At 49.6% G+C, this 19613-nt stretch overlaps 1 protein-coding gene and 1 non-coding gene across 2 annotated transcripts in view; one reads left to right on the top strand and one right to left on the bottom strand.

The window, feature by feature from the left end:
* Positions 1-1287: 1287 nt before the first annotated feature.
* Positions 1288-19613, bottom strand: part of DAPK2 (death associated protein kinase 2) — a 60209-nt gene continuing 41883 nt past the window's right edge. Inside the window, exons 3-9 of the mRNA XM_060259860.1 lie at positions 18435-18573; positions 15348-15477; positions 11068-11116; positions 10750-10776; positions 8172-8324; positions 3968-4013; positions 1288-1951 (exon numbers count right to left, since the gene is read on the bottom strand). Coding sequence (XP_060115843.1) covers positions 1310-1951; positions 3968-4013; positions 8172-8324; positions 10750-10776; positions 11068-11116; positions 15348-15477; positions 18435-18573 — 1186 coding nt within the window. The 3' untranslated portion in view covers positions 1288-1309. The remainder of the gene's footprint in view (positions 1952-3967; positions 4014-8171; positions 8325-10749; positions 10777-11067; positions 11117-15347; positions 15478-18434; positions 18574-19613) is intronic.
* TRNAR-GCG (transfer RNA arginine (anticodon GCG)) lies at positions 6654-6726 on the top strand. Its single transcript has one exon. It is a non-coding gene; the product is annotated as a tRNA-Arg (tRNA).

The raw sequence follows: 19613 nt of genomic DNA, 5'->3' as shown, positions 1-19613 counted from the left end.
GCCAGCCAATGGGGTGACGGGGGTTTCGAGGGCCACACAATGTGTGTGAAAGAGCCACATGCGGCTCCCGAGCTGCGGTTTGGCCACCCCTGGACTGAACTACTGCAACTAAACTGCATGTCACTTTCAATTTGTAGATTTCAAGGCCGGCCTGCCTGAGATACATCCAGTGTCTAAATACCAAACAAGGTTAGCCCGGAAAAGGAGAACATACATTTACGGATGGCAAAACCACAAATGCATTAGAAATCAATAAAGCTTGCAATAGGCTTCAGTGCCCAGGGCTTTTTAAGTAGCAGGAACTCCTTTGCATATTAGGCAACATCCCTCCTAATGTAGCCAATCCTCCTGGAGCTTACAGTGGGCCCCGTACTAAGAGCCCTGTAAGCTCTTGGAGGACTGGCTACATCAGAAGGTTGTGGCCTAATATGCAAAGGAGCTCTGGACCCTGAACTAAGAGCCTTGTAAGCTCTTGGAGGGCTGACTCCACCAGGGGTGTGTGGCCTAATATGCAAAGGAGCCCCTGCTAGAATTCTATCTCTGGACCCTGTAAGCTCTTGGAGGGTTGGCTCCATCAGGGGTGGGTGGCCTAATATGCAAAGGATCCCCTGCTAGAATTCTATCTCTGGACCCTGTAAGCTCTTGGAGGGCTGACTCCACCAGGGGTGTGTGGCCTAATATGCAAAGGAGCCCCTGCTAGAATTCTATCTCTGGACCCTGTAAGCTCTTGGAGGGTTGGCTCCATTAGGGGTGGGTGGCCTAATATGCAAAGGAGCCCCTGCTAGAATTCTATCTCTGGACCCTGTAAGCTCTTGGAGGGTTGGCTCCATCAGGGGTGGGTGGCCTAATATGCAAAGGAGTCCCTGCTGGAATTCTATCTCTGGGCCCTGTACTAAGAGCCCTGTAAGCTCTTGGAGGACTGGCTACATCAGGGGTGTGTGGCCTAATATGCAAAGGAGCCCCTGCTGGAATTCTATCTCTGGACCCTGTACGAAGAGCCCTGTTAGTTCTTGGAGGATTGGCTCCATCAGGGGTGTGTGGCCTAATATGCAAAGGAGTCCCTGCTGGAATTCTATCTTTGGGCCCTGTGCTAAGAGCCCTGTAAGCTCTTGGAGGACTGGCTACATCAGAAGGGTGTGGCCTAATAGGCAAAGGAGTTCCTGCTACCAAAAAAAGCCCCGCTAGCACCCAATAATTGCATTCCCTGCATCCAAATTCTCACAGCGGTAGCAGAAGCCCTCTCATATTCCTTTCCAGTCAGCGTGCCTCACAAAGCAAAAACGGCTCTAAGAATCCAGCCTGGGCCACCTCACTGGCTTCCTTTCGCCACCCCCAGGTTCAAGGCAGCCAGGAAGTCCTCGCAGCAGGATCTATTCAGCAGCTCCATCAGAGACTCGCTGAGGTCTTTGTCGCAGGCCGAGGCGAAGCCCCCCCGGCTGCCCATCCCCGGCTCTAGCTGCAAGGCGCTGGTCCAGTCCTGAAGCCACTTGAGTTCTTCAGAGACCTCCCTGCTGAGGACTTCGAAACGGGACTGCAGTTCCAGGTACTTCCCCGTAACGCCAGCCAGGTTGGCCCCGACGGCCCGGATGTCTTCCTGCAGGTGCTTCTTGAGGGATTCGACCTTCCGGTACTCATACTTCAGCTGGGAGAGCTCGTGCCTCACGTTCTCGTGCTCCTCTTTGTACCAGGCCTCTTTCTCGTTGTAGATGGAGACCAGGGCGTCCAGGTCCTCCTGCAAGGAGTCGTGGGCGGCGGCCACGGCGCCGAAGCTCCGCTCCATCCCTGAGAGGTCGTCCACCACGTGGGCAAAGCGCTCGAAGTTGACGTACGTGTTGTTTGGTGGCATGCTGGAGTGGCACTTGAGGGTGTATTCCTTCAGCCGCTTGGTCTTCAGGGGCCGGGTTGGGGCCCGCTTGCCGAAATGGGCTTTGCCTTCTTTGGACTGGTGAGTCTTCAGACAGAAGCAGGAGGTGTTATTATTGGCCATCTCGACAGACACTGCAACGTCTCGACAGGCACCACAACGTCAAAGACACCACAACGGGCAAACGCGTGCAAGAGATGGGTCCGGGATGTAGGGAGAGTCAATGTCCCGATGCATGCATAGACAAGGAATGAATGCAAACAGGGCTTTTTTTTTTTTGGTAGCAGGAACCCCATTTGCATATTAGGCCACACCCATGAGATGTAGCCAATCCCCCTGGAGTTGACAGCAGGCCCTGTAAGAAGAGCCCTGTAAGCTCTTGGAGGATTGGCTACATCAGGGAGGTGTGGCCTAATATGCAAAGGAGTTCCTGCTACAAACCCCCCCCCAGAATGCAACGGCAGCACCCCCAGAGGGACAAACGACATGCTAGCGCCTGGGCCCGCCCGTTCTCGAAATAATCAGGAACGCACACTCAAACAGTTTGCATTTTAAACATATGAGAAAATGTCAACGCCAGCCTTTCGCTTGTTGAGCCAAGCCCAGCTCAACGCGCGCTCAATATGTTCCATGTTGCAGTGAATGTCCAAAACTTTGGTGACGTACAGATCAATGCTCTGAAATCCCTGTCGACAGCCAAGAATAAATGCGCTTCCCCACTAGCGGGATCCACATGGGTGAACGGGGATCATTGAAGAGGGAGCCGGATTTGAGTCCGGCGGCAATTTAGAGACCAGGGAAATTTCTGAGATGTGAATTTTAGAGAGTCAAAGCCCTCTTAATCTGATGAAGGGAGCTTTGACCCCCAAAAGGTCATACCCTAAAAATCCAGCTGGTCTCTAAGATGCTACTGGATCCGAATCCAGCACGCCATTGGAGAATGTTGACAGTCTCCATTTAGGTGACTCTCTCCACTGTCACTTCCAAGTTCTTAGAAATTCACGTCGTTTCTCTCGACGACAGCAACGTTCATACCCAAATGGTGACTTCGGCCAATTTTGGACACTACTGCAACATCTACACAGCAGACTGCCACAAACACAAACGCGAACAAGCCAGGACACCGTCCACAGGGAAGTTCTCTCTCTCAGCTGCCCTTGAAGTTAAGGGCAAAGGCAGGTAAAAGGTTTTTCGGTTCCAGGGAGAAGCTCAAAGAGGACAGTGCCCTTTCAGTGAAACGATGCTCAGTATCCATGCAACCAGCAGGCAGGCATGACACAACAGTAAGAAGGCTCCCCAGACAGAAAATTGTATGCTTATGTTCAACGTCAGGTTTTAAGACTTTCTTCCTTTTCTTTAAGAGAAAAGAAATTAAAGGAAATACAGTTTCATGCATGAAGCTGCCTGGAGCTGAATGAGACCCCTGGTCCATCAAGGTCAAAAGGAGAAGAAGAAGACCGCAGATTTATACCCCGCCCTGCTCCCAGAATCAGATACTCAGAGCAGCTCACAATCTCCTATATCTTCTCCCCCCACCACAGACACCCTGTGAGGTGGGTGGGGCTGAGAGAGCTCTCCCAGAAGCTGCCCTTTCAAGGACAACTCTGCTAGAGCTACGGCTGACCCAAGGCTATTCCAGCAGCTGCAAGTGGAGGAGTGGGGAATCAAACCCGGTTCTCCCAGATAAGAGTCCACGCACTTCACCACTACACCAATACTGTCTGCTCACACTGGCAGCTGCTCTCCAGGGTCGCAGGTAAAGAAAGGTCTTTCCCATCACCTCCTGCCTGGTCCTGTTAAACTGGAGATGCCGGGGATTGAACCTGGGACCTTCTGCCTGCCAAGCAGAGGCTCTGCCACTGAGCCACGGCCCCTCCTTTATGGTGCTTCTTTCTCTCAAAGTTCTTAAAACCATCTGGCCTAATGGTAACTCCACTGAGAAGATTACAGCAGCGAGAAATCAAAGCAGAAGGTTGCCGTCGCCCTGGCTAAAACCGGGTACCCAGAAGCAAATTAAATGCCAAAATGTCATACAAAGTTCTGTCCAGCATCAGCACAAATTCCCCTATCTCCTTCCCATACAAAACCCACACCCAGCCTTACCGTTATCCAGGGGTGCGCAAGCGCTTCTTGGATTGCAAGACGCTTCCTAGAAAATGAAAACAATGTCAAGGCAAGGCAAGGCAGGATTTTAGAAGTCTGGAACCTCCTGAAAGAACTGAAGCATAGCATATAAGAACATAAGAGAAACCATGCTGGATCAGGCCAGTGGCCCATCCAGTCCAACACTCTGTGTCACATAAGAACATCAGAGAAGCCATGTTGGATCAGGCCAGTGGCCCATCCAGTCCAACACTCTGTGTCACATAAGGACATCAGAGAAGCCATGTTGGATCAGGCCAGTGGCCCCTCCAGTCCAACACTCTGTGTCACAGAAGAACATAAGAGAAGCCATGTTGGATCAGGCCAATGGCCCATCCAGTCCAACACTCTGTGTCACATAAGAACATCAGAGAAGCCATGTTGGATCAGGCCAGTGGCCCATCCAGTCCAACACTCTGTGTCACATAAGCACATAAGAGAAGCCATGTTGGATCAGGCCAGTGGCCCCTCCAGTCCAACACTCTGTGTCACATAAGAACATCAGAGAAGCCATGTTGGATCAGGCCAATGGCCCATCCAGTCCAACACTCTGTGTCACATAAGGACATCAGAGAAGCCATGTTGGATCAGGCCAGTGGCCCATCCAGTCCAACACTCTGTGTCACATAAGAACATAAGAGAAGCCCCGTTGGATCAGGCCAATGGCCCATCCAGTCCAACACTCTGTGTCACATAAGGACATCAGAGAAGCCATGTTGGATCAGGCCAGTGGCCCATCCAGTCCAACACTCTGTGTCACATAAGAACATAAGAGAAGCCCCGTTGGATCAGGCCAGTGGCCCATCCAGTCCAACACTCTGTGTCACATAAGAACATCAGAGAAGCCATGTTGGATCAGGCCAGTGGCCCATCCAGTCCAACACTCTGTGTCACATAAGGACATCAGAGAAGCCATGTTGGATCAGGCCAGTGGCCCCTCCAGTCCAACACTCTGTGTCACATAAGAACATCAGAGAAGCCATGTTGGATCAGGCCAATGGCCCATCCAGTCCAACACTCTGTGTCACATAAGGACATCAGAGAAGCCATGTTGGATCAGGCCAGTGGCCCATCCAGTCCAACACTCTGTGTCACATAAGAACATAAGAGAAGCCCCGTTGGATCAGGCCAATGGCCCATCCAGTCCAACACTCTGTGTCACATAAGGACATCAGAGAAGCCATGTTGGATCAGGCCAGTGGCCCATCCAGTCCAACACTCTGTGTCACATAAGAACATCAGAGAAGCCATGTTGGATCAGGCCAATGGCCCATCCAGTCCAACACTCTGTGTCACATAAGGACATCAGAGAAGCCATGTTGGATCAGGCCAAAGGCCCATCCAGTCCAACACTCTGTGTCACATAAGGACATCAGAGAAGCCATGTTGGATCAGGCCAGTGGCCCATCCAGTCCAACACTCTGTGTCACATAAGAACATCAGAGAAGCCCCGTTGGATCAGGCCAATGGCCCATCCAGTCCAACACTCTGTGTCACATAAGGACATCAGAGAAGCCATGTTGGATCAGGCCAGTGGCCCATCCAGTCCAACACTCTGTGTCACATAAGAACATCAGAGAAGCCATGTTGGATCAGGCCAATGGCCCATCCAGTCCAACACTCTGTGTCACATAAGGACATCAGAGAAGCCATGTTGGATCAGGCCAAAGGCCCATCCAGTCCAACACTCTGTGTCACATAAGGACATCAGAGAAGCCATGTTGGATCAGGCCAGTGGCCCATCCAGTCCAACACTCTGTGTCACATAAGAACATCAGAGAAGCCCCGTTGGATCAGGCCAATGGCCCATCCAGTCCAACACTCTGTGTCACATAAGAACATCAGAGAAGCCCCGTTGGATCAGGCCAATGGCCCATCCAGTCCAACACTCTGTGTCACACAGTGGCCATACATATACACACTGTGGCTAATAGCCACTGATGGACCTCTGCTCCATATTTTTATCCAATCCCCTCTTGAAGCTGGCTACGCTTGTAGCTGCCACCACCTCCTGTGGCAGTGAATTCCACATGTTAATCACCCTTTGGGTGAAGAAGGATTTCCTTTTATCCGTTTTAACCCGACTGCTCAGCAATTTCATCGAATGCCCACGAGTTCTTGTATTGTGAGAAAGGGAGAAAAGGACTTCTTTCTCTACTTTCTCCATCCCATGCATAATCTTGTAAACCTCTATCATGTCACCCCACATATTGCGTTAATATGTATTAACACAAAACACCAAGTGTCCGAACACTATATAATTATAGAATCAATAAGCTAAACCAGGGGTGGCCAAATTTGCTTAATGTAATAGAATAAATGTCAGTTGTTTGAGAGCTGCAAGTCAGGAAGGAAAGCAGGAAGGAAGGTGTAAGGTTGCCAGCCTCCAGGTGGGGCCTGGAGATCTCCTGCTTTTACAACTGATCTCCAGCCGGCAGAGATCAGCTCCCCTGGAGAAAAGGGCTGCTTGGAAGGGTGGACTCTAGGGCCCTGCTGAGGCCCCTCCCCTACTCAAACCCTACCCTTTCCTTGATCCTCCCCCAAAGTCTACAGGTATTTTCCAACACAGATCTGGCAACCCTAGGTACGCAGGCAGGAAGGCAGAAAAATAGATGGGAAGAGGTAGAGGAAGAAAGAAAGCAACTGGGGGGACGGTGGCTCAGTGGTAGAGCATCTGCTTGCGAAGCAGAAGGTCCCAGGTTCAACCCCCGGCATCTCCAACTAAAAAGGGTCCAGGCAAATAGGTGTGAAAAACCTCAGCTTGAGACCCTGGAGAGCTGCTGCCAGTCTGAGAAGACAATACTGACTTTGGTGGACCCAGGGTCTGATTCAGTATAAGGCAGCTTCATATGTTCATATGTTCAACTTTAAAAGTGTTCGCCAAGCTGGCAGCTGGCTTGGCTTGGAGAAGTGATTGAAAGAGAGAAATGCCTTCTCCAAGCCAGCCGATGGGGCAGTGGGGGCTTCAAGAGCCACACAATATGTGTGAAAGAGCCACAGTTTGGCCATCCCTGAGCTATACACGACAGTAGAGATCACAGTCTCTATTCGTTTATCCGCATAGCTTTGTGACACCTTTTGTATGCTGCCCCCTACTGGGAGCACAGAGAAGCTCTCCTGAATAGTTTAGTTTTGCAGTTTGCGGAAAGCCAAGAAGGTGGGAGTGTTTTTGAGCACTCAGCCACTCCGAACTTGAAGAACCATCCGGCAGTGATGCTCTATATTCTTGGTGCTTGGGGGCAGGGGCAAAAGAGTGGGAGGGCTTTTAGTGTCCTGGCCCCACTGATGGACCTCCTGATGGCACCGGGGGCGGGGGGGGGTTAGCTACTGTGTGACACAGAGTGTTGGACTGGATGAGCCATTGGCCTGCTCAAACATGGCTTCTCTTATGTTCTTATGTGACACAGAGTGTTGGACTGGATGAGCCATTGGCCTGCTCAAACATGGCTTCTCTTATGTTCTTATGTGACACAGAGTGTTGGACTGGATGAGCCATTGGCCTGCTCAAACATGGCTTCTCTTATGTTCTTATGTGACACAGAGTGTTGGACTGGAGGGGCCATTGGCCTGATCCAACATGGCTTCTCTTATGTTCTTATGTGACACAGGGTGTTGGACTGGATGGGCCACTGGCCTGATCCAACATGGCTTCTCTTATGTTCTTATGTGACACAGGGTGTTGGACTGGATGAGCCATTGGCCTGCTCAAACATGGCTTCTCTTATGTTCTTATGTGACACAGAGTGTTGGACTGGAGGGGCCATTGGCCTGATCCAACATGGCTTCTCTTATGTTCTTATGTGACACAGGGTGTTGGACTGGATGGGCCACTGGCCTGATCCAACATGGCTTCTCTTATGTTCTTATGTGACACAGAGTGTTGGACTGGATGGGCCATTGGCCTGATCCAACAAGGCTTCTCTTATGTTCTTCTGTCTGGGGCAGTGATGCTCTGTATTCTTGGTGCTGGGAGGGCACAGTGGGAGGGCTTCTAGTGTCCTGGCCCCACTGATGGACCTCCTGATGGCACCAGGGGTTTTGGCCCCTGTTTGACACAGAGTGTTGGACTGGATGGACCATTGGCCTGATGCAACATGGCTTCTCTCTCATGTTATTATGTTTTGTTTTGACCGTGCACACAGCAGGTTGGCACCAGGGCGCTTACCGCGTATCTTTCACCAGAAGCTTCCGAATAAAATCTTTGGCGAGGTCGCTGGTGTGGCTGAAGAACTCCTCGTCGAAGTCGTAGCTCACGGCAGTGATGTTGGCCAGCGTCTCCTGTTTGGTCTCGCCAAGGAACGGCGACGCCCCACTTAGCCTAGGATGGAACAAGAAAGAAGAGGGGGCAAGGAGGGTCCCCCGATGAAGGAAGCAGCAAGCAGAAGTCCTTCTCCACCCAAAGGGTGATTAACACGTAGAACTCATTGCCGCAGGAGGTGGCAGCGGCTACATGCATAGCCAGCTTCAAGAGGGGATTGGATAAGCATCTGGAGCAGAGGTCCATCAGTGGCTATTAGCCACAGCACATTGTTGGGACTCTGTCTGGGGCAGTGATGCTCTGTATTCTTGGTGCTTGGGGGGAGGCACAGTGGGAGGGCTTCTAGTGTCCTGGCCCCACTGATGGACCTCCTGATGGCACCTGGTTTTTTGGCCCCTGTGTGACACAGAGTGATGGACTGGATGGGCGATTGGTCTGATCCAACATGGCTTCTCTTATGTTCTTAGAGGTCCATCGGTGGCTATTAGCCACAGCGTATTGTGGGAACTCTCTCTATCTGGGGCAGTGATGCTCTGTATTCTTGGCGCTCGGGGTGGCACAGTGGGAGGGCTTCTAGCTCCACTGGTGGACCTCCTGAAGGCCCTTGGTTTCTATGGCCACTGTGTGACGCAGACTGGATGGGCCATTGGCCTGATCCAACATGGCTTCTCTTATGTTCTTATGTTAGAAGCCGAACCTTGCTCTTCTGAACCCCGAACAGGGGGATCTATTCCCTGGCCCACTTTGAAGCTGATGGCTGGCTGTGCAATTGGCAACGCCAAAGGGCAATAGGCCAAACAAATGCCTGGAAAAAAATGCCCGGCCAGCATATCCAGACAGAAACGTGGCCGAGTTGCAAGAGCCCTGTCGGGGAGTAGGAATTTGGGCACCCTCCTAAGGTGCCAGTACGGGGGAGACAGATTTATTATAGCTTCCCGGTTTGAGTAGTTTTTTATCCTGTCCTTTCTCCACGGACCACATGGCAGCATATTCCAGGAAGGATGACCTCGGAACAAACCGATGTACGCAGCAGCTCACAACTTTAATGCCAGCAGCTCACAAAGGAGAATTTTTGCTCACGAGACTCTGCAGCCTGGAGGGAACATTGCCGGTAACCCCTGCTCTATGCCCAGGAGATGGCAGAAACCTCCGGGATCCCTGGGCCAAACTGGTCTGGAGAAAAAATTGCTGCCAGACCCCAAAGTGGCGATCAGCATTTCCCTGGGTGTGTTTTCTGAGGGGAATGATTTTGATGTTTGAGCTGAAGTGAAACCCAATGTGTAAGGGTTAACTTTAGTCAAGAAGATGAAGATGAAGAAGATACTGGATTTATATCCTGCCCTCCACTCCGAAGAGTCTCAGAGCGGCTCTCAATCTCCTTTCCCTTCCTCCCCCACAACAGACACCCTGCGAGGTAGATGAAGATATTGGATTTATATCCCGCCCTCCACTCCAAAGAGTCTCAGAGCGGCTCACAATCTCCTTTCCCTTCCTCCCCCACAACAGACACCCTGTGGGGTAGGTGGGGCTGAGAGAGCTCTCTCAGAAGCTGCCCATCCAAGGACAACTCCTACGAAAGCTATGGCTGTGACCCAAGGCCATTCCAGCAGGTGCAAGTGGAGGAGTGGGGAATCAAACCCGGTTCTCCCAGATAAGAGTCTGCACACTTAGAGCTATGGCTGACCCAAGGCCATTCCAGCAGGTGCAAGTGGAGGAGTGGGGAATCCAACCCGGTTCTCCCAGATAAGAGTCTGCAGGCTTAGAGCTCTGGCTGACCCAAGGCCATTCCAGCAGCTGCAAGTGGAGGAGTGGGGAATCAAACCCGGTTCTCCCAGATAAGAGTCTGCACACTTAGAGCTATGGCTGACCCAAGGCCATTCCAGCAGGTGCAAGTGGAGGAGTGGGGAATCCAACCCGGTTCTCCCAGATAAGAGTCTGCAGGCTTAGAGCTCTGGCTGACCCAAGGCCATTCCAGCAGCTGCAAGTGGAGGAGTGGGGAATCAAACCCGGTTCTCCCAGATAAGAGTCTGCACACTTAGAGCTATGGCTGACCCAAGGCCATTCCAGCAGCTGCAAGTGGAGGAGTGGGGAATCCAACCCGGTTCTCCCAGATAAGAGTCTGCAGGCTTAGAGCTATGGCTGACCCAAGGCCATTCCAGCAGGTGCAAGTGGAGGAGTGGGGAATCAAACCCGGCTCTCCCAGATAAGAGTCCATGCACTACACCAAACTGGCTCTCCTGTATTTCCTTTATTCTGTACTTTGAGCTTGCCTGGTGTATTGCTGGTATATTGCTGTTGTATTGCTCCTGCTGATATCAGTAAAAACTTTGGCATGGATCTACTTTTTTCCCCTTTGGGGGTTCATGGGGAACCCGTTTATCACAGGGCCACAAGCCCTGGTGCAGCCCTCCCCACCCACCTTCTCACGATCTGCCTATTTGCGGCCATGGTTTATTGTATATGTTCACACTAGCAGAGTACTTACAGGATGTACGTGATAACGCCTATGCTCCTGAAAGAAAAAGAAAAAAACAAAGCTGAAGATTTAAGGCAGGCCCTACGAATACAGGATCTATTTGTATGTACACATGAAAGGCGCTGTTTTCTGTCGGGCCTGGCCTTCTTCAAACACAATAAAACCTAGATCTTCCCTTGTTAATCTGCGGCAGCAAACTAGGACAGGAGCCTGTCCTTGGTCTCTAAAAGTGCTGCTGGACTCCTGCTTAATAAAATCTGGGGGGCGAGATTATTTTTTGAAGCAGGGGCAAACTGGCCGTCTGAGAATGGGAAGGGGCAGACTCACCACATGTCTGCCGGCAGACCGAGAGGTTCATAGTTCACGATTTCTGGTGCTGAAAGAAGCAGAGGGTTTTTTCCTTTGTTTGTTTGTTTTGCAGACATCAGCGACACACAATGAATAAACACGCACACACCCAGGACTTAACAGCGATATTGGTTTCTAATCTCATTACACGTGGTAACTCATCTAGTCCTCACATAAGTATTCTCACCAAGAAAGGCTACACATCCCCTGTTCTTAATTTTCCTCCCCCTTTTTTGAAATAGTATAATAGTGATTGCAATGCAATGCAATGAACTGCTGTGCTCTGGCATAATACTGCACCCAATAAAGTTTGCTGTCAGTTAACTCTGGGCTTAAGACTAGCAAAATGTCACATAGCGACAGAATCGCAGTTGACGGCTCTTAATAATTGAGAATGTAATCGAGTATGCAATGGAATTTGGAATGATAGACTTAAATGCCATTCTCTGTTCTGGGGACAAGAAAAGTACACTTCAAAGAAGAAGATGCTGTAATTTTTGCTTGCATTATAGAGAGGAGATGGATGGTATGTAATGATAGATTATCACTATTGGGTACATCCAATATTGACGTATTCATTACCTGTGGTACTCCCCCCCCCCCCCCAATTGAACACAAACAGATGATAACCACAAACCAAGATAACATTATTGTTATCTGTTCGAAAACATCATCATTTTGCATGCTTATTTACTATCCGCTCTCTATATCAGAGGTGGCCAAATTGTAGCTGGGAAGCCACATGTGGCTCTTTCACAGATTTTGTGTGGCTCTTGAAGCCCCTACTGGCCAGCTTGGAGAAGACATTTGTCTCTTTAAATCACTTCTCCAAGCCAAGTCAGCTGGCAGCTTGGAGAATGCATTTAAAGTTAACGTTGCTTGCTTTGCACCTATCTCTCCTCCATCTTCCTTCCTTCCTTCCTTCCTTCCTTCCTTCCTTCCTTCCTTCCTTCCTTCCTTCCTTCCTTCCTTCCTGCCTTCCTTCCTGCCTTCCTCCCTTCCTTCCTTCCTGCTCTCGAACATCTGACATTCATGTCTTGTGGCTCTTACATTAAACAAGTTTGGCCACCCCTGCTCTTTATGTACAACCACTTTCCCTAATTCCATTTCATTGCCCCAAAAAAGCTCACACCTTGAATAAAATTCTGTTGATCTTAAAAGTGCCACTGTACTCTAACTTCATCCTGTCACTTCAGACCAACTGGGCTGCCTGCCTCCATCCAACACAATGAACCTGGGTTCTTTCTAGCACCCGAAGGCCAGATCACCCAGGGCCCAGCCCTTTTCACATCCAAAATTCTCTCTCCCCCATGCATTCTCGGGGACGTGCTGGGTCGCCTAAGTCCCAGGTTCGATCCCAAGCAGGGAAAGGGATTTTGGGGAATGTGGCTAGGAAAAAGCCTTCCTTTGATGAGGTCTGAAAAGCCAGAACAAGTCTGAGTGGACACAACGGAGCTGTCAAGATGATGTTCCCGTGTCCACGTTCGCATAAACCAGGGGTGGCCAATAGTAGCTCTCCAGATGTTTTTTTTGCCTACAACTCCCATCAGCCCCAGTCATCGGCCATGCTGGCTGGGGCTGATGGGAGTTGTAGGCAAAAAACATCTGGAGAGCTACCGTTGGCCACCCCTGGCATAAACACATCCCAGATGCTGGGTTTCTCTTGAAGAAGAAGAAGACGACATTGGATTCCGCAGGGCCTGCAAGACCACCCTTTTTAAATTAGCTTATGAATAACTGAAAATCCGCCATCAGCATCAACTAGAAGAGTGTCAAGGATAGCGTTTAATATGTTTTAGTTAATTGTTTTAATTCAGGCTTTTAAGGTTAATTCAATGTTTAATTTAATGTTTCTAATGTAACTGTTTTACTGTTGGTGCACCATTGGTCACCGTATTGTTAGCCGCCCTGAGCCTGCTTCGGCGGGGGAGGGCGGGGTACAAATAAAATTTATTATTATTATTATTATTATATTCTGCCCTCCACTCAAGAGTCTCAGAGCGGCTCACAATCTCCTTTATCTCCCTCCCCCACAACAGACACCCTGTGAGGTGGGTGGGGTTGAGAGAGCTCTCCCAGAAGCTGCCCTTTCAAGGACAGAGTCTCAGAGCGGCCTGCAATCTCCTTTCCCTTCCTCTCCCTGCAACAGACACCCTGTGGGGTAGGTGGGGCTGAGAGAGCTCTTAGAGCAGCTGCCCTTTCAAGGACAACTCCTACAAGAGCTATGGCTGACCTAAGGCCATTCCAGCAGGTGCAAGTGGAGGAGTGGGGAATCAAACCTGGTTCTCCCAGATAAGAGTCCACACGCTTAACCACTACACCAAATTGGCTCTCTACTTGCACTTTGCTGTTCCACTCGTTGCTTTTACGACCGTCAACATAAGGGCGATTCTTCCTCCATCTCCTATCCAGAAGATTCCAGAGCTGGGGGTGGCGGAGCCAGCAGAAACCAACCGCCTTTGGCTACAGCCAGTTTGCTACAGTTACCTCCAGGGCTCAGGAGTAAACTCAGCCCAGCACAAAGCTGTCAACAGATAAGCCCTCATCATTGATTGTCCCCTTCTCTGTTTTGCCCTGAACTTTGCAGATGACTCATTTACAGAAACACAAAACACGGCTTAAAGCTGGTGGACTTAGGAGGGAACAGAGGCTTGCCACATCGTCAGCCACCCAGTAGCTCTCCGGGCTGGGAAGAACATCACATGGGATCTAGCCGCATCATGTACGTCTCTAGAAGGGCTATCAGCATCAGCGTCATTTAGCAGAAAAAGAGGTGCCGGAGCTCATTAGCACAACTCATTTACATCTGCCACACACCCCTGACACGACCGGAAGGTGTATTCAATTAGATCAGCTCAGCATCTGCCTTTAAAGGCTTCTTGAATTAGAATGGTAATGATAATCCCATCATACTTTCAAAATTACTTTCTCCCAGGGCTTTTTTTGAGCTGGCTTAGTATCAGGGGGTGTGGCCTAATACGCAAACGAATTCCCACTGGGCTTTTTTCCTGCTTGATATGCTTTGGTTATTTTTCCATTTGACAAATCTTAAGAGTTCCACAAAATTCTCACAGGGTGGTTGAACAATGGACCGATTATACCCTGCTGAGGTCCCTTCTCTCCTGCTTTGGTCCACATTGTGATTTCAGACCAGTCACAGACTTTCAGCCCAACCTACTTCACAGGGTTATTGTGCAGATCAAAAAAGGGAAGAGGAGAATGATGCAAGCAGCTTTGGTTCCCACTGTGGAGAAAGACTGTACTTTTCCTAGGTAGATGCTGCAGGAAGGGTAGAGAAGATCAGTTCTCCTACAGAAAATGGCAGCCAGACTCAGGCAATGACTAGTATTAGGCAAGAGCTGTTTGGGGAAGGGGGCATTTGGATCAGGGAACTGGGCTGGAACAGGGAGTTAACTCTTTCCTGGCCCACCACAGCTCTGCTGAGGTCCCTTCTCTCCTGCTTTGGTCCACATTGTGATTTCAGACCAGTCACAGACTTTCAGCCCAACCTACTTCACAGGGTTATTGTGCAGATCAAAAAGGGAAGAGAAGAATGATGCAAGCAGCTTTGGTTCCCACTGTGGAGAAAGACTGTACTTTTCCTAGGTAGAAGCTGCAGGAAGGGGAGAGGAGATCAGTTCTCCTACTGAAAATGGCAGCCAGACTCAGGCAATGACTAGTATTAGGTAAGAGCTGTTTGGAGAAGGGGGCATTTGGATCAGGGAACTGGGCTGGAATGGGGAGTTAACTCCTGGCCCACCACAGCTCTCCTCCATGGGGTCCACATGCATTTTTTAGAGTTAAATATGCCTGGAACTTGGGGGGGCGGGGGGTAGAGACCTGCCCCTGATTTTCTCTAACCAGAACAGCCGCAGTCATTTTAATAATTTAATTCTGCTGGGTTGGAGTGGTGATATTCTTAACACCAAATAAGCCAGCATCAAGAACAGAAGAGGAGGAGGAAGAAGATGATGATATTGGATTTATATCCCGCCTCCACTCCAAATTTCAGAGTCTCAGAGCGGCTCACAATCTCTTTTATCTTCCTCCCCCACAACAGACACCCCTGTGAGGTGGGTGGAGCTGAGAGAGCTCTCATAGAAGCTGCCCTTTCAAGGACAACTCTGCCAGAGCTATGGCTGACCCAAGGCCATTCCAATAGGTGCAAGTGGAGGAGTAGGGAATCAAACCCGGTTCTCCCAGATAAGAGTCCGCACACCTCACCACTACACCAAACTGGCTCTCCAAAAAGGCCTTACCAACAAATTCTGGGGTTCCAAAAATGTTTTTGAATTCAACTCCATCTTCAATTTCGTGGGCCAGACCGAAGTCGATCAGTTTTATGTGTGCGATAGGGATAGTCTTGTCCAGTAGCATGATGTTCTCGGGCTGAAAGAACAGAAAACGGGAAAGAAGAAAAAACAACAATGCAAAGTGCAAAAACAACAATGCAAAAAACAACAATGCAACAATGACAGGCATGCCCTATTTGCAGTGAAGTCCTGGCTGAGATTCCAATAAGAGGTAAGAATTCATTTCCCCAAAACTGAGAGGGAGCAAGAAGAAGACAATTTTGGCGATGGATGCTGCCACCGATTTTGTCCATTTCAGCTGTCTCCAAAACCATTTCTGGGTCATAAAAACAGAGGTCAGCTTCCAACATCTTCTAGACTCTACTTTAGAAACCACCGACAAATGCAAAGGACAATAATGGAGGGGTGTGTGTGCTAAAATATCCATCATGCTGAAACAAAAGAAAAAGAGGAATCTGGAGACAACTTAAAGACTAATGTGATTTCATTGCAGCAGAAGCTTCCATGGACTACAGGCCTTTCTCACAAACGTGAGCGCCAGTTTGGTGTAGTGGTTAAGTGCGTGGACTCTTATCTGGGAGAACTGGGTTTGATTCCCCACTCCTCCACTTGTGGCTGCTGAGATGGCCTTGGGTCAGTCACAGCTTTCATAGAAGCTGTCCTTGAAAGGGCAGCTGCTATAAAAGCACTCTCAGCCCCACCCACCTCACAGGGTGTTTGTTGTGGTGAGGGGGGGAAGGTAGAGGAGATTTTGACTGCTCTGAGACTCTGAGATTCAGAGTATAGGGCGGATATAAATCCAAAATCTTCTTCTTCTTTAGGCCCCTTGAGTAAACACACATTAAGACACCTGATACCAGGGGTGGCCAAACTTGCTTAACCTAAGAGCAACATAGAATACATGCAGAGATGTTTGACAGCTGCAAGACAGGAAGGAAGGAAGGAAGGAAGGAAGGAAGGAAGGAAGGAAGGAAGGAAGGAAGGAAGGAAGGAAGGAAGGAAGGAAGGAAGGAAGGAAGGAAGAGAGAGAAAGAGAGAGAGAAAGAAAGAGAGAAAGAGAGAGAAAGAGAGAAAGAGAAAGAGAGAAAGAGAAAGAAAGAAAGAAAGAAAGAAAGAAAGAAAGAAAGAAAGAAAAAGAAAGAAAGAAAGAAAGAAAGAAAGAAAGAAAGAAAGAAAGAAAGAAAGAAAGAAAGAAAGAAAGAAAGAAAGAAAGAAAGAAAGAAAGAAAGAAAGAGCGGGCGATGTGGAGGGAGAAGAGGATGAAAGATAGCAACTTTACCTATAAATGCCTTCTCCAAGCCAGCTGATGGAGGGGTGGGGGCTTGGAGAGCCACACAATATGTGTGAAAGAGCCATGTGTGGCTCCCGAGCTGCAGTTTGGCCACCCCTGCCTTATACTGAATCAGCCCCTCGGTCCATCAAGGCCAGCACTGTCTACTTTGACTGGGAGCAGCTCTCCAGGGTCTCAGGCGGAGGTCTTTCCCATCACCCGTTCTCTGCTCCTTTTTCCACTGGAGATGCCGGGGATTGAACCTGGGACCTTCTGAATGCCAAGCAGATACTCCCCCACTGAACCACAGCCTCTCCCCAGCCAACTGCTGTGGTACGAGAGGGCAGTATCAGAAGAAGGGGGCTCCGTCCCTGGAAAGCCGACGCTGGAAGAGTCTTTAATGTGCCACCAGAACCTAGCTTATTCATTCTGTAATTATAAACTTTTTTTATTCTTCTACCAAATGCTTCTCTTCCAGGAAAGTATCAACTGCTCGCTGCGGGGAGCCGGTCCCAACCCGCATTAGCAGCTCTTGTTTTATTTTGGGAGGTGGTGTTTATCGTACGCGAGACACACCTGCCGGCAAACAGGAAGGAGGCCTTGTCCAGCTGCGTGTCTGTCATGCCACAACACAGCAAACCCCGGGGAGCGGCTGTAGTTCAGGAAGGTCTCAGCAAGCGAAGAATCCTAGAGCACAGGTCACACCATGTGGATGCAGCAAGCTGCCTTGGACTGAACCAGACCCTCCTGGGTCCATCACAATCAGTATAGTCAACTCAGACTGGCAGCTGCTCTCCAGGGTCTCAGGCAGAGAGAGGTCTTTCTCATCACCTCCTGCCTGGTCCTTTCAACTGGAGATGCTGGGGTTGAACCTGGGATCTTCTGCATGCCAAGCAGATGCTCTGCCACTAAGCCACAGCACCTTCCCTATAATACATGAACCCATGAAGCTGCCTTGGACTGAACCAGACCCTTGGTCCATCAAAATCAGTATAGTCAACTCAGATGGGCAGCAGCTCTCCAGGGTCTCAAGCAGAGGTCTTTCCCATTGCCTAAATCCTGGTCCTTTGAACTGGAGATGCCGGAGATTGAACCTGGGACCTTCTGCATGCCAAGCAGAGGCTTTGCCACTGAGCCACAGACTTCCCATATAAATGAAGCTGCCTTATACTTTATCAGACCCTCAGACCATCAATGCCAGTATCATCTGGCAGCCGCTCTCCAGGGTCTCAGCAGAGGTCTTTCCCATCCCCTCCTGCCTGGTCCTTTTTACTGGAGATGCCGGGGATTGAACCTGGGACCTTCTGCATGCTGAGCAGAGGCTCTTCCACTGAGCCACAGCCTCTCCCCTCTAATACATGAACACATGAAGCTGCCTTATACTGAATCAGATTCTCTGTCCATCAAGGTCAGGACTGTCTATTCAGAATGGCAGTTAGCTCCCCAGGGTCTCCAGCAGAGAGGTCTTTCCCATCACCTATTGTCTGGTCCTTTCAACTGGGGATGCCGGGGATAGAACCTGGGACCTTCTGCATGTCAAGCAGATACTCTGCTACTGAGCCACGGCCTCTCCCCATCTAGTTAAGCACTGTAGACTGGCAGCAGCTCTCCTGGGTTCCTGGCAGAGGTCTTTCCCATCACCTACTGCTTAGTCCCTTTCGTCTGGAGATGCTGGGGATTGAACCTGGGACCTTCTGCATGTCAAGCAGGTGCTCTGCCACTGAGCCATGGCCTCTCCCGATAGCTGCTCGGTCCCCACTTACCTTTAAGTCAAAGTGGGCAATTTTCTTGGTGTGCAGGTAATTGACCCCATCCAGAATCTGCTTGATAAACTGTGTGGCTTCCTCCTCACTCAAAGACTCCTTCTGGGCCAGGAAATCAAAGAGTTCTCCTCCAGATACCCTGCAGAACCAGACAAGGAGATTGAGAGCTAGCTCCATCACTGCAAACATTTTGCAATATTCATTCAAAAGAGTAGAAGAAGAAGAAGAAGAAGGAGAAGGAGAAGGAGAAGGAGAAGGAGAAGGAGAAGGAGAAGGAGAAGAAGGAAGAAGGAGAAGAGAGGAGAAGGAGAAGGAAGAAGGAGAGGAGAAGGAGAAGAAGAAGAAGAAGAAGAAGAAGAAGAAGAAGGAGAAGAGAAGGAGAAGAATGAGGAGAGGAGAAGAAGAGAAGGAGGAGGAGGAGGAGGAGGAGAAGAGAAAGAGGAAGGAGGAGGAGGAAGGAGGAGGAAGAAGAGGAAGGAGGAGGAGGAAGAAGGAGGAGGAAGAAGAGGAAGGAGGAGGAGGAGGAAGAAGAAGAAGAAAAAGAAGAAGATATTGCATTTATATCCTGCCCTATACTCTGAATCTCAGAGTCTCAGAGTGGTCACAATCTCCTTTACCTTCCCTATTGAAAATTCATAATGAAAAAAAATTAGTATTGAGCAAAGAAAGATCCAGTGACGGACAGAAAACATGTCCCCCCCCCCCCACTCCTTTTCTTTGGATGAGAATTCTGAAAGCTGATAGAAATCAGGTGATTTTACGATAACAGCTGCAAGAACAACATCATAAAGATTTTTTACAACAATCTGATCAGGGTTTTGCCTTGCGGCTTTGTTTACGCTTTACATGTTTTGTCGTTTCCCATATTCTTTGGTGGGGAGAAACAAACAACAAAAAAAACTCCTAAAAAATTCCCATCATCTGACTTTAGGGCTGGTGACGCAAGAGGCCGGAAGACGACAGTAAACATGCAAACCATTTTTACTGCCTGGTCAGGACGAGGGCATGGAAAAGCACAATCCTGGCACTGCGCACAGATCGGGGACTGCCGTTTGCAAGCATTAAAAAGAAAATTTGCTGTGTCACAGTGCCCAGGAGTCAGAGGTCATCACGTTGTTGTGCACCGAGGCAGCCACAGGGTGGTGCTCATCACACAACAAGAGTCTGTCGGGAAAGGTG

This window comes from Heteronotia binoei, chromosome 19 (assembly GCF_032191835.1).
Source record: "Heteronotia binoei isolate CCM8104 ecotype False Entrance Well chromosome 19, APGP_CSIRO_Hbin_v1, whole genome shotgun sequence".
NCBI classification, from domain to species: Eukaryota; Metazoa; Chordata; class Lepidosauria; order Squamata; family Gekkonidae; genus Heteronotia; species Heteronotia binoei.
The sequence above is the reverse complement of the archived record's forward strand: the minus strand, read 5'-3'. Positions and strand labels throughout refer to the sequence as shown.